Source organism: Lepus europaeus, chromosome 5, assembly GCF_033115175.1.
Source record: "Lepus europaeus isolate LE1 chromosome 5, mLepTim1.pri, whole genome shotgun sequence".
Taxonomy (NCBI): Eukaryota; Metazoa; Chordata; class Mammalia; order Lagomorpha; family Leporidae; genus Lepus; species Lepus europaeus.
This window is the reverse complement of record NC_084831.1, coordinates 44,478,542-44,492,653: the sequence shown is the minus strand read 5'-3', so window position 1 is coordinate 44,492,653 and position 14,112 is coordinate 44,478,542. Positions and strand designations below refer to the sequence as shown.

At 44.6% G+C, this 14,112-nt stretch overlaps 1 protein-coding gene across 1 annotated transcript in view; it reads right to left on the bottom strand.

The window, feature by feature from the left end:
- SCP2 (sterol carrier protein 2) overlaps nucleotides 1-14,112 on the bottom strand; it is a 96,022-nt gene that overhangs the window by 14,733 nt on the left and 67,177 nt on the right. Inside the window, exon 13 of the mRNA XM_062191352.1 lies at nucleotides 3,648-3,750. Coding sequence (XP_062047336.1) covers nucleotides 3,648-3,750 — 103 coding nt within the window. The remainder of the gene's footprint in view (nucleotides 1-3,647; nucleotides 3,751-14,112) is intronic.

Below are 14,112 nucleotides of genomic sequence, written 5' to 3'. Positions count from 1 at the left end.
GCAGGAACATTTTTCTGAGAAATTTTTTCACATCTCTCTTCTTACTAAATTCTATGTTTCCTGAGGGCTAAGACATACAGTTAGTAAGTGATAAAAGCAGAACTCAATTCCACGTTGGTTCAATCCCAAATTCAACACTCTTTCCATTTGATCATACTATACTGTAACTGTAAGACTCCCAAACTTTATGCCAGTAGAGCAGTATCTACCAACATGAAGTGAATCAAAACAGTTTCAAAGCCTTTTCAACATTCTTTGAAATCTCTTCTTTCTCAAGGTCCTGCAGAGCTAATCTGAGAGAGGAGTTAATAATATTTTTGTGTTAAGCCATCCAGGAGCCAGGATTGCTCTGGGGCCAGAGGCCATGAATGACTGCTTCCAAATACATCCATGCCATCCGCTCACACAGTACCCCAGGAATTCAGCTAAGAGTAGGCAGCAACAAGTCCGCACAGGAAAACACTTAGAAATTCTATCTACATGCTTGAAGAGAAATTCCCGCAATCTTACTACTTATCCTCTCAGCTCCTTAAGAAAGATGGATTAATTTGCACTTGCTGTTATTTTTGGAGAATCAGTTTACTCTCTTACAAAATCACATCCTGGGGCTGGCGTTGTGGCCCAGCAGGTGAGGCTGCAGCTTGCAATGCCAGGATCCCATTTTGGGGTGCCCAGTTCAAGACCTGGCTACTCTGCTTCTGATCCAGCTTCCTGCTAATGTGCTTGGGAAGGCAGCGAAGATGGCCCCAGTGCGTGGGCTTTTGCCACCCATGTGGGAGACCCAGCTGGAGTTTCTGGCTCCTGGCTTCTGGCTCCTGGTTTCAGCCTGGTCATCTGGGAGTGAACCAGAGGATAGAAGTTCGTTCGTTCATTCGTTCTCTCTCTCTCTCTCTCCCTGTCACTCTGCCATTCAAATAAAAAAGCAAAACTCAAAAAAAAAAAATCATATCTTTTGGTCAAAAATATACTTTTCAACTGAATCAGGACTCAGAATAGGTAAGGGACATAAGGAGGGGAGAGAGTTAAAAAGGAAAAGAAAACGGCCGTGAAACTGGAGATCATTTAAGAAGGTTCTAAGTGCCTCCTAGCCTGAAGAAAAGTACTTCTTTCTGAGTAGACAAAGGTCAAGGAGTAGGCCTATAGTAAACTTAATAGGGACAAAAAAATTAACAGAGAATTCAAAGAAGGGCAATGGAGTAGTGCTAACAAAGACGAAAGTAGAAATAAAATCTCTCGCCAGGCTGCCTTTGCTAATGCAGAAAATGTATGAATTGACAAAAGATTCCAAGACTTTCACTTTCTAGTACTCACTTAGGAAACTGACAATCGTGGGAAGGAGAAAAGAAAAACAGGACAAGGTCCATGTGGGTGAGATTATGGAAGAGGAAAGAATTAAAGTGGTATCTGCTTGCAAAGCGACAATAATACGCGCAAAATGAGAGCAGCACTGCTTGCTGACCCCAAGAGTGAAGCAGTCGGTGACTGACACACACAGCCATACTTCACGTCTCACAGGCTCATTTTTAAATGATGTTTTTTGTGGAACAGGGCTTTAAAAATGGAGTAACTTGACAGAAATAACTATTGTATGGGTTGCTCTGCAGGTAAATATTGGCAGCATGAAAAAGAAAATTTTTTAACTAAGCCTTTATAGAGTTCCAACTTCACATTACAGTGGATAATTGTAGGGAAAACATATAAAAAGCAATGAATTTTCTTTTTTCTACTAGATTTTGCAAAGACTTTAAAAACCAGCCAACAGAGTATCAGAGAAGATGTGAAGAAAAAAATGGTTACTTTCACTAATTGTCAGTAGGTCTGTAAATCTTCATCCTCTTTCCGATGGGTAGTTTGGCAATATGTACTAAAATGCCAAATGTACAGATCTAACCCACCCAGCAGTCTCCCCACCGCTATTGTTTATACTAAGTACTTAAAGATGAGTACAAAAGGAAATGTAACACAATGTTTTACTTGCAAAACTTAAATACAACCTGATATTCATCACAGAGGAGGCCAGTTAAATATATTATGATACCTATACATGAATGTACCATGTATTTTTTTTAAGGCTTATTTATTTGAAAATCAGAGTTACAGAGAGGCAGAGGCACAGACAGAGAGAGGTCTTCTATACATTGGTTCACTCCCCAAATTTTTGAAAGGCCAGGCTGGGCCGAGCCAAAGCCAGAAGCTTCATCAGGGTCTCCCACGTGGGTGCAGGGGCCAAAGGACTTGGGCCATCTTCCAGTGCCTTCCCAGCAAGCACATCAGCAGGGAGCTGGATTGGAAGTGGAGCAACTGAAACTCAAACCAGTGCCACACGAGATGCTGGCACTGCAGGTGGTGGCTTTCTTAATCAGCTACGCCACAGCACCGGTCTGAGTGCACCATGTATTAAAAATGATAGTAAGGATTTATGTGTATGGCCATGGAACACTTGTTGAGAGAAAAGGGCTTGCAGGTGATGTGGAGAGCAGACAGCCCCAGGGCCATGCCAGGCTGCAGCTGGAGCCGCTGGTGGGAGCTCTCTGGCGGGCCCTGTTCTGCCTCAGCAAGGCAGCTGAACACTAAGAAACTCCTGGAAGAGAGGGCTCTTTCACAAGACACAGCAGCCACATCAGCTGTTTTCCTCTTAGATGGTAACAAGTCCTTTGACTTTCAGAAAGGGAGTTCTGAAATATGCACATTGTTTACCTGCATTTCACAAATGCTCTGAATCCTTTTGTTTATTTCAACTCACTTTGGTCACCACAACAGACATATATGATGACAATCGTGATGAAGGCTAAACCCTTGCCTTACATGGTCTCAAATCTAATGTCAATAATGATATCTCACCTTTCTTCTAAACTTGAAATAAAATAAAATCCAATTTTACCAAAAGAGAATAACTGTCTTTTTGGAGAGTTACTCTTAGATTGCTTTAGTGATTATTATCTATCACGAACAATCTACTGTACACAAAAACAGATCTGTATATATAGTATACTTTAAAAACCTAACTGTAAGTTTACATACACAGAGAGAGATGTGTTAGCCACTGTTAACATTTTAGTGAACTTAAATGACAGACTTGGGAAGAGTGGGGCTGGCATTATAGTACAGTAGGTTAAGCCTCAGCCTATGACACCAGCACACCGTATTAGAGCACTCATTTAAGTCCCAGCTGCTTCGCTTCCAATCCAGCTCCCTGCTAATGTGCCTGAGAGAGCAGAAGATGGCCCATGTGCTTGGGACCCTGCTACCCACATGAGTGACCTAGTTGGGATTCCAGGCTCCTAACTTTAGCCTGGCTCAGCCCTAGCCCCAGCCATTGAGGCCATTTGGGGGGGGGGGGGGGGGGGGAGTGAACCAGCAGATGGAAAATCTTTTTCTTTCTCTGCCTCTCCTTCTCTGACACTCTTTTAAATACATTAAATAATTTTTTTAAGATTTATTTGAAAGTCAGAGAGAGGGGGGAAGAGACAGAGACAGAGATCTTCCATCTACTGGTTCATTCCCCAAATGGCCACAAGAACGAGGGCTGGGCCAAGCCAAAGCCAGGAGCCAAGAACTTGTACCACTTCCTCCTAGCAACACCTCAAACCTGTGTCTAATTCCTCTGCCCTCAGGGCTCTCCCAGTAATATTTCACATAGATCTTACCTCTTCAAGCTTCTTTTCAATCTCCTTAAAGACAAGATTTGCCTTAAATCCATCACCTGCAGAGCTGGTTGGAGCAGCCTCAATTTGATGGGTTCTGAAAGAACTGGAGAAAAGAACCAATTTTAACTTGTGGAGTCGCTTGGGTATAGGTTTTTCAACATTTATACACTAGTAATTTTCAAAAATCCTAAGAATAACAATGTTGTAATTCTTATCTGAAGAATATCTGAAGAATAATTCTTATCTGAAGAATTTTTTCCTATTTTTCCCCAAAAAATATTGAGTGCTCATTAGATGTTAGGCATTTTTCATGAAAGTTCAATAAACCAAAGAAGCTACCCTCAGGAAATTACATGCTAGTGGAAAGAGACGATTAACAAGCCAAAAATAAAGACTATGGCCACTATGAAAAAGTAAGGCAGGTTAAGGGGATGAAGAGAGTATATTTATATGTGTTGGGTATATTATTTTTATTTACTTTATTTATTTGAAAGGCAGAATGACAGAGAGGGACAGAGACAAAGAGATCTTCCATACACGGTTTCATTCCCTAAACGGCTGCAATGGCCAGGGCTGGGCAAGGCCAAAGCCAGGAGCCAAGAGATCCATCCTGGTCTCCCACACGGGTACAGTGGCTCAAGCACTTGAGAGCCATCTTCCATTGCTTTCCCAAGCACTTAGCAGGAAGCTTAATCTGAAGCAGAACAGTTGGTACATGAACCAGCACCTAGGAAGACAACAGGAAGATGGCTCTCTCCCTCTCCCTGTCACTCTTTCAAACAAATAAATCCTTAAAAAAAAAAACAAAAACCTAGATTGGTAGTTATGGGAAATATGCAAATAATTCCAAAAGTTCACGGAGGGGCAGGCATTTGTTGCATTGGGACCCTGGCTTGGGAGGCTTACATACCACATCGGAGCTTCTGGGTTCCAGTCCCACCTTCACTTGTGAGTCTAGCTTCTGGCTGGTGCACACCCTGGGAAACAGCAGGTAATGGCTCAAGTGCTTGGGTCCCTACTATTCACACAGAAGACCCAGACTGAGTTTCTAGTTCCTGGCTTTGGCCTGACCCAGGCCCAGCTATTGTGGGCATTTGGGAAGGGAGCAATGGATAGAAGATCTCTGTCTCTGTCTTGCAAATAAATGAAAAAATAATTCTTTTTATTTTATTTATTTATTTGACAGATAGTTAAAGACAGTGAGAGGGAGAGACAGAGAGAGAGGTCTCCCATCCACTGGTTCACTCTCCAAATGGCCACAATGGCCAGAACTAGGCAGATCTGAAGCCAGGAGCCAGGAGCCTCCTCTAGGTCTCTCATGTGAGTGCAGGGGCCCAAGCACTTGGGTCATCTTCTGCTTTCCCAGGCCATAAGCAGAGAGCTGGATCTGAACAGGAGCAGCCAGGACTAGAACCGGTGCCCCTATGAGATGTGGTGCCACAGGCAGAGGATTAACCTACTATGCCACAGTGCCAGCCCCCCAAAAATAATTCTTAAGCTCATGGGAAAATAAAATTGTAAGATGTTTATTTTGGTGCAAAAAATTTTTAAATTCATGTAAAGTTTTTTTCATAATATGCATTTCCATAAACTTTTTGAAGACCACCCCCCCCCATTTAATAAGAAGGCCAATATAGCTGGAGCAGAGTAGGATTTAAGGTTAAAGAAGGAAGAGTTTTATAGGTCAGTTTTATTTCATATATAATGGGAAGAATGGTAGGGTGTGAGCTGGAGAGGGCATCATCCAACTTATATGTTCGGGAGACCCAGGCAGAGTTCCTGGCTCCAGGCTGGCTCAACCCAGGCTGTTGTAGGCATTTGGAAAATAAACCAGCAGACGAAGATCTCTCTTTCTGTTTCTCCCACTTTTGGTCACACGGTCTATCAGATAAATAAATCTTTTTTTAAAAAAATAAATCAGGCTGCCAGGTGGAAAATGGCCTGTAGTGGGCAAGCAGAGGCAGGGAGATCAGCGAGGAGCCACGGCAGTAGTCCAGGCACAGGATGAGGGGAACAGAAGGGGTTATACAGGAGCAGGGAGAAAGCAGAGGTCGGACTCACAGATTTTTTTTTTCTTGCAATACAAGATAAGAATTCAACAACTACCTGCCATTAGTTGTCTGCTTAGGAAACAACTACAGAAAATATCCTGATGCGGAAGGAATACAGCCTTTACCACTGCAAAGGCCTGGGCTGGAATCCCAGAAGCCACTAGTGCTGGGTTTCTGAGCCGGTGCCTCCATTCAGCACAGTGGGGAAGTAGGGAAGAAGGTGGAGGGCGTCCCTGGCTGCAGCATTTAGTCCCCCTAGGCACTCCAGAGTCTCAAGGTCAGGTTTGGATAGAAACCCCAGGGCTCTGAGGAGGAGGTGCTCCCCTTAGGCCGTCAGGCTATCCCTCTGTCCAACCGCAAGCACACTGAGGACGGCAGACTGGACCTGGGACCCCTGGGACATGGGAAGGGCCCGTCTGAAGGGGCCAAGGGTGTGGCTGCTGCTCAATAAGCATTTTTTCTTTCTGTCTATTCTTTTCCTTCCTCCTGCCCCCCCCCCCCCACACCATCCCCATCCATTTCTCCTTTTCCTTTCCTTCTTTTCCTCATTTCATAAATAATGAATGACTGCTCCAGGCCATAATGATGAATAATGAATGCGTGCTCCATGACACCATGGTAAAGAAGTCAGACCCACTCTTCCACTAGAGGGTAAACCGAAGAAAAGACACAGAAGAACTGCACATCACAGCAAGCAAACTGAGGGAAGCAAATAAAGAGAGGAACCTGCTTTACCAGGCCAGCGAGGGACTGTTCCCTCTGAGCAAGTGCACTAAAGCTAAGCCACTGCAAAGATCCTGAGGGATCGAAGAGCCTGGAGTGTTAAAGCAAAGGAAGAGCAGCGTGAGAATGCAGTCAGCCGGGGGAGAGTAACAGGAGACTAATCAGAGAACCAGGCGGGAACGCCATGCTGTAGGGAGTTGGGGCTTCACAGGAACAGTAACAGAGAAGTGACAAAGTCTGGTCTGTGCTTATTCTTACAAGTGCACAGAATGAACAAGCGTACAGGACTGGTCCTGATGGGAGGGGGTCTGGATTTGGGTGCAGTCCAGCCAAGGGGGTGGGGAGCAAGAAGTGACTCAAAACACAGCACACAGGCCCTGCTGCTGAGGGGAGACACGAGAGGTCTTCAGAAGGCTTGTGGGAAATGTGTACTATGAAAATACTGCACAAGAATTTCGCAAACTCTTTCCACCAAAATAAACATCTTTTAATTCCATTTTCCCACAAACTTTTTGAGGTGCCCTCATATAAGGGAAGAATAAAAGTAAGGATGAGTCAGGCATGTGCTGCCTGAGTAAGTGGGGGCCAGGGGCGGATGTGGGGGAAGTGGAGGGAAACCAGCTTGTTTCTGGTACATTACACACGAGCTGTTTGTGAGACAAGGCGGGTGGACATACGCTGGCACACGCTGGCTGTACGTAAGCCCACGGGACTGGACCATGAGGGAATCACAGAAAAGACAGCCCAGGACAACGCCTCTGGAGCCCCGTTCTTTGGTGGTCTGGAACACAAGGAAGCAGCAGCCAGCGATGCAGGAGAAACTGGGACGGCCTGGTGCCACAGGTGCTGTGCAGCCAGAAGGTGTCGGGGAAGGAGTGAAGCAGCAAGGGTTGCCAAGAGGCCCAGCACCCACTGGACACAACGACACAGAGAGAACAGAGGACCCAGATGGAGCAGCTTCATGTGATGGCGGGTGGAAGTCAGATCACAGTGAGCTGAAGATGGAGTAGGAGAGCAAAGGGAGGCCACGTGCCTCTTCTGAGGGGTTACTTTCAGGGGAACAGTGAAATGGAGTGGTCTCTGGAAGGGAGTGTGGTATCAAGACAGGCTTGGCGGCCTGCACCACGGCTCACTAGGCTAATCCTCTGCCTGCGGCGCCAGTACCCCGGGTTTAGTCTCGGTTGGGGCGCCGGATTCTGTCCTGGTTGCTTCTCTTCCAGTCCAGTTCTCTGCTGTGGCCCGGGAAGGCAGTGGAGGATTGCCCAATTGCTTGGGCCCCTACACCCGCATGGGAGACCAGGAGGAGGCACCTGGCTCCTGGCTTCGGATCAGTGCAGCGTGCCAGCCATAGCGACCATTTAGGGGGTGAACCAACGGAAGGAAGACCTTTCTCTCTGTCTCTCTAACTCTGCCTGTCAAAAAAAAAAAAAAAAAAAAAAAAAAAAGACAGGCTTGGCTTTCTGGGGGTGAGATACAAAGGACATCTTTATTCTGATTCCTATCTGAAAAAACTGTAGCTTCCCTTCTGGGTGTGGGCATATGAGAGTTCTGTAACTTTTTAAACATCTTTTTCCATTTTTTATTATATTAAAATTCATACCACAAAAAAGTACCACCTAACCATTTCTAAGTGAGCAGATGAGTAGCATTAAATGTTAATTATATTACACAACCATGACCACCATCTATCTCTGTAATTCCTGCATCTCATAAAACCGAAACTCTGTACCAAATAAACTCTAAAACACCCCCTTGTCCCCTTCCCCAACTCCCAGCAAACTACCGTTCTTCTGTTCAATGCATGTGACTATTCTAAGTATCTCACGGGTGGAATCACATATTTGCCTTTGTGTGACTGCTTGCTGTCACTTAGTGTAACATCCTTGTGTTATAGCTCATGTCAGAATTTCAAGGAGGATCTGACTTAGGATTAATCTGTCAGAGTGTGTCTGCCTGTTGATGGTGATGAACCAGGAGAAAGGAGAGAGATCTTGAGAAGGCAACAAAAGATGAGATTCAAGGGAAGGAAGAGAGTCAGCTGGGTGCAGTTCTAGATAGTTCTATGGATCTCGGACTAGGTAACAGAGTTTGGGTTTAATGGCTGCTGTTTTCTTAATAGAGTATAAGGCAAAGTGATAGGCAGTGAAGATGAAAGGGTGGGTATGAAAAGTCTAAAGTAGAAAAGTGAGCTGACTAAACCAAAGGAATCACGTTAACACCATCAACACAAAGCGGAATCCAAGCTCCAGCCACGCTGGCCACACCTCTGCCACCAAAGCTCTCGGTCTAGAAGGCCCAGTCCTAGCAAATTCCCTGTCCTCCATTAAGACTCAGCCCAGGAAACTCCCCTTCTGTGAGACCCAAATGACCAAATGTCAGCTTCTCAAGAGCAGATACACAACTTTAAAAGAAGAAAAAAAACAACCGGGCCTTTTGTATTGCCAGTTCTCAGCACACAGTAAATAGTGACTGATCAGAACCAAAACTGCACTGAACTGCCCTTCTCGAATCCTAATTTCTTCCTTTTACATTCAGGACAGAAAAGCAGAATTATCTACAGCATAGTGGCACACATCTGATCAAAGGTCTGACCAACAGTGACCAAAAATCAAGGGGTCACCCCCAGTTCTTTCCCATGAGCCAATTTCATTTAATTATTGGTCCATTTTCCAGCACTTGGTCATCATCTCCATACTCGCCACTTCTTAATGACATGTATGATAATATATGATAAAATAATTACTGACACCAGTACAAACTATCTTGATACTTTCAGGGCAGTGTCCACATACATTCCCAAAGGTCACAGATCTTTGTATCTGATTTGATTTGAAAATCTCATCAAGCTATTGATTAACCAATTTTATGATTAGGACAAAAAGTTAACGTGTAAAGTTTTATCAACATTTTCTGAAAATCTCTGATTCCTAGTAACTTATTTGATGGGTACCCTGCTGTAGGGCAGCTGAGTATAATTTAATCTTAGAGATAACTGATATTCACAAAAGGATGTTCTTGTGATTTCTTTAAACACAAAGTTCTTCCAGTAGAAACTAAATTTTGGATATTTTAAGGTTTATTTATTTATTTTGAAAGAGTTATATAGAGAGGGAGAGACAGAGATCTTTCACTCACTAGTTCACTCCTCAAATGGCAGCAACAGCCAAGGCTAGGCCAATCCAAAGCCAGGAGCTAGGAATTTCATCCAGGTCTCCCTCACGGGTGCAGAGGCCCAAGAACTTGGACCACCTTCCACTGCTTTTCCCATGCCATTAACAGGGGGATGGACTGGAAGTAGAACAGCCAGGACTCAAACTTTCCCCCACATGGGATGCCAGCATCATAGGTGGTGGCCCTAGCCACTACGCCACAACACTGGCCCCTTTGGATGTTTTTGTAAAAATCTGATTTACATATGTCCCTGGAATGAATCTAGTATGTAAAGCATTGGAGGGAACCTTGATAATTAAGCAGCAGAATATTTGACTTAGTTTATGAACTGTCCCGTGTCCCCTGAAATTCCATTCTAAAGCCTAGAACAGGCTTGGCTTCAACAATGTGAAAGACTGGAAGCACAGAGTAGCCTATAATAGAGGAGCTTTGAACTCAGATCATGATCAGAGTCTGACTCCTACGATGTAACTTTCTCCTCTGATCATCTCTTGCTGCTCCTATTCTTACTACTCTGACTCCAACCGTGCACAGCTTTTATGAGGATTAAACAGACATCATGCAAAGCACCTACCCTGGGCCTGGCACATACTAGGCTCTCAAAGAACACTTGTTAAAGAACTGGTACAACTCAGCAATACAAAGACAACACAACTTTAAGATGGCCAAAGGATGTGAACAGGCATTTCTCCAAAGAAGATGTGCAAATGGACAATAAGTACATGAAAATACACCCAACATCATTAGCCATTAGGAAAACACATATCAAAATCACAGTGAGATAATACTTCACACCCACTAGGGTGGTTAAAATAAAATCCACAATTAAAACTGATAACAACGTGGAATATCGTTCAGACATAAAAAGAAATGAAGCACTGATAAATGCTACAGCATCAAGGAACCCTTAAAACACTAAGCTAAACAAAAGAAGTCAAACATGAAAAACGACAATATTGTGTGATTTCACTTATATGAAATAACCATTAAGGGAAAAATCCAAGAGATACAAAGTACATTAAGAGCTGGCAAAGATTTCAAGGAAGAGGGATTGGGGGGTGACTGCTGATGGATACACAGTTTCTTCTGGGGTAATAAAAATGTTCAAAAATCGATTGTGGTACTGGCTGCACAGTTCTGTGATATACTAAAAATCACTGAACGTATAATTGGATGGTGAATTGTGTGACATGTGAATTATGCCTCAATAAAGATGATTAAAATCATTGTTTAAAAGTGGCTGCTGGGGGGCGCTGTGGCATAGCAGGTAAAGCTACCGCCAGCAGTGCCAGCATCCCATATGGGTGTCGATTGGAGTCCTGGCTGCCCCATTTCTAATCCAGCTCTCTACTGTGGCCTGGGAAAGCAGTGGAAGATGGCTCAAGTGCTTGGGACCCTGCACTCCTGTGGTAGACCTGGAAGAAGCTCCTGGCTCCTGGCTTCGGATCGGCACAGCTCCGACAGTTGTGGCAAACTGGGGAGTGAACCATCAGATGGAAGACATGTCTGTCTGTCTGTCTCTCTCTCTCTCTGCCTCTCCTCTGTGTGTAACTCTGACTTACAAATAAATAAATACTTAAAAAAAAAGCCATGAAAAAGTGGCTGCTGGGGGCCAGTGCTGTGGCACAGTGGGTTAAAACCCTGGCCTGCAGCACAGGCATCCCATATGGGCACAGGTTCCAGCTCTGGCTGCTCCATTTCCAATCCAGCTCCCTGCTGGTGTGCCTGGGAAACCAGAGGAGGATGGCCCACATGGGAGACCTGGAGGAAGCTGCTGGCTCTGGCTCCTGGCTTCAGAATGGCTAAGCTCAGGCTATTGCAACCATCTGAGGGGTGAGACAGCTTTGTCTTTCAAATAAATAAAATACATCTTAAAAAAAAAAAAAAAAGCGGCTGCTGTTCATGTTTTGGAAGAATACAAAATCCCACATTTTAATCAAATCTTCATCCCCAAATGTAACATGTACCCAGTTATCAGTGTGTCCTGATTAGAGAAGGTTGTGAAATGCACAAAAGTACTAGGGAGTAAAGTTCGTTTGCAATCACTAACTCCCTTTTGACCTCAGAGCAGGCACGTGGTCCCATCACAGAGGGAACAGCCCTCAGAGGTAGGAGCTGAAAGATGTGGCGCAAGGCCCAAGCAGATCCTCCTTGGCCAGGCTGTGCAAGTCAATGGGCCAACATGTTCCCATTCTGTACTAAAAACTCACGTTCCTTTCTTCCCCAAATTCTAGGGGACAGTTGTATTTTAATAAATGAAATCAATTCTGACCGTTTCATCACTAACCTGACCTAGAGAAACAGGAAAACAACACTGAGAAACCAAAGATTGTCAGCTTACTGAGCAGCGGCAGCATCTGCTCACTCGTTAGTTTTCGGGTCCTTTACAAAAGAGCTGTTTTAAATAGTTTTAGTTTTAGGGTTTTTTGTTTTGTTTTGTTTGTTTTTTTTTTTAGATTTATTTATATTATTTTAAAGTCAGAGAGACAGATTTTCCATCTGCTGGCTCGCTCCCTAAATGGCCGCAATGACCATGGCTGGGCCAGGCTGAATCCAGGAGCCAGGAGCCTCCTCTGGGTCCCCCACATCGATGGCAGGGGCCCAGACACTCGGGCCATCTTCCGCTGCCTTCTCAGGCACGTTGGATCTGGGTGGGAAATAGAGCAGGAGGCCAGTGCTGCAGGCAGTGACTTAACCCTCGATGCAACAGTGCCAATCCCTCAATATTTTCCAAATGAGAAAAAGGTTAGGCTAATGCCCAAAGCAGGCAGTGAGATAGAAAAGTTGGGGAAGCCATTGTAATCCATAAGCTGTACTTTGGAAATTTATATTCATTAAATAAAAGTTAAAAAAAATAAAGAAAAGTTGAAAGGGTGCTTTTCCCACTAACCAACACTGTCTCTGCTAATCCCAGTACATAAAAATTTTACAAGATGTCATGTAAGGTGGTACTTAACTGTTTTATACTGCTAACACACTGGTGGCTAGATGAGTATGGGACAAATATAAATCATTAAGGGTCACTGTTATGTGTCCTTTAAATGCCTACTTTTAAAGACACTAATACAGTGCTGGAATGTGTCCATTGTGCTTGCTGAGAAGGCACAGAAGTAAGAGCAAGGAGCACACAGCAGGCAGACACACGGTTTCCAGGAGGAACCAGGACTCCTCGAAGAAATGACTGCTGCTGGGGCTGTGGCATGGAAAAGGATAAGCCTGGAAGATCCTCTTATGTCAGAAAGTAAGAAGCACTGGGAAGAATCAGAGAGACCTGTGAGTCAGCTTGAAGGGCTTTCCACTGGCCCAATCAGATGCATTTTGAGTATCAAAATAACTGCTACTCATGGATTATAACCCACTGAATACAACAATAACTCATGAATCCATACAGTCATATATGACCAAGTTTTAAAATAGAGAAGGGAGAGCTCGCCCTTCAGCAGAGTGCCAGTGAATAAATACAGAAAGAATGATGAAGTTAAAAAATCATCTAGGGGGGCCAGCGCTGTGGCGCAGCTGGTTAAAGCCCTGGCCTGCAGCTCAGGCATCCCATATGGGCACTGGTTCAAGTCCCAGCTGCTCCACTTGCAATCCAGCTCCCTGCTAATGTGCCTGGGAAAGCAGTGGAGAATGGCACAAACCCTTGGGCCTCTGCACCCATTTGGGAGATCCAGACAAAGCTCCTGGCTCCTGGCTTCAGATCGGCTCAGCTCCAACCATTGCGGCCATTTGTGAAGTGAATCAGCAGATGGAGCATCCCTCTCTCTCTGTCTGTCTCTACCTCTGTCTGTGACTCTACCTCTCAAATAAATAACCAGCAGTTTTTCAGAGGAAAACATTGTTAACAGCATCCTTATCAAGTGATCAAAGCTAACATCACTAATATGGGACAAACAACATCATGCACTTCCAGATATGATGGGCCAAGAAGGATGTTTATCACTGCAGTAATACTCTTGAAAAAAAAAAAAATGTACAGCCTGATGGGCCAAAGTTGTGGTGCAGCAGGTTAAGCAGCTGCTTGCCACAAGGGCATCCCACATCAGAGTGTCAGTTCAAGTACCAGCTGTTCCACTTTCAATCCAGCTTCCTGCTAATGAGCCTGGGAAGGTAGTGGAAGATGGCCTGACTATTTGGGCCCCTGCCACCCACCTGGGAAACTAGGATAGAGTTCCTGGATCCTGGCTTTAAACTGGTCCAAACTTGACTGTCGTGGCCATTTGGGGAGTGAACCAGAGGATGGACAATCTCTTTCTTTGACTCTCCCTCCTTCTTTGCCTTTGTGCTTTTCAAATAATTTTTTTTTAAATAATATTCTTTGGAGGCCAGCATCATGGCACAGCTCGTTAATCCACCTTTTCTGATACCAGCATCCCATTCTGGAGTGCCAGTCTGATTCCTTGCTTCTCTGCTTCTGATTCAGCTTCCTGCTAATGCATCTGGGAAGGCAACAAGTGATGGCCCAAGTACTTGAGCCCCTGTTATCCACGTGGGAGACTCAGAGCTCCAGGCTCCTGGAT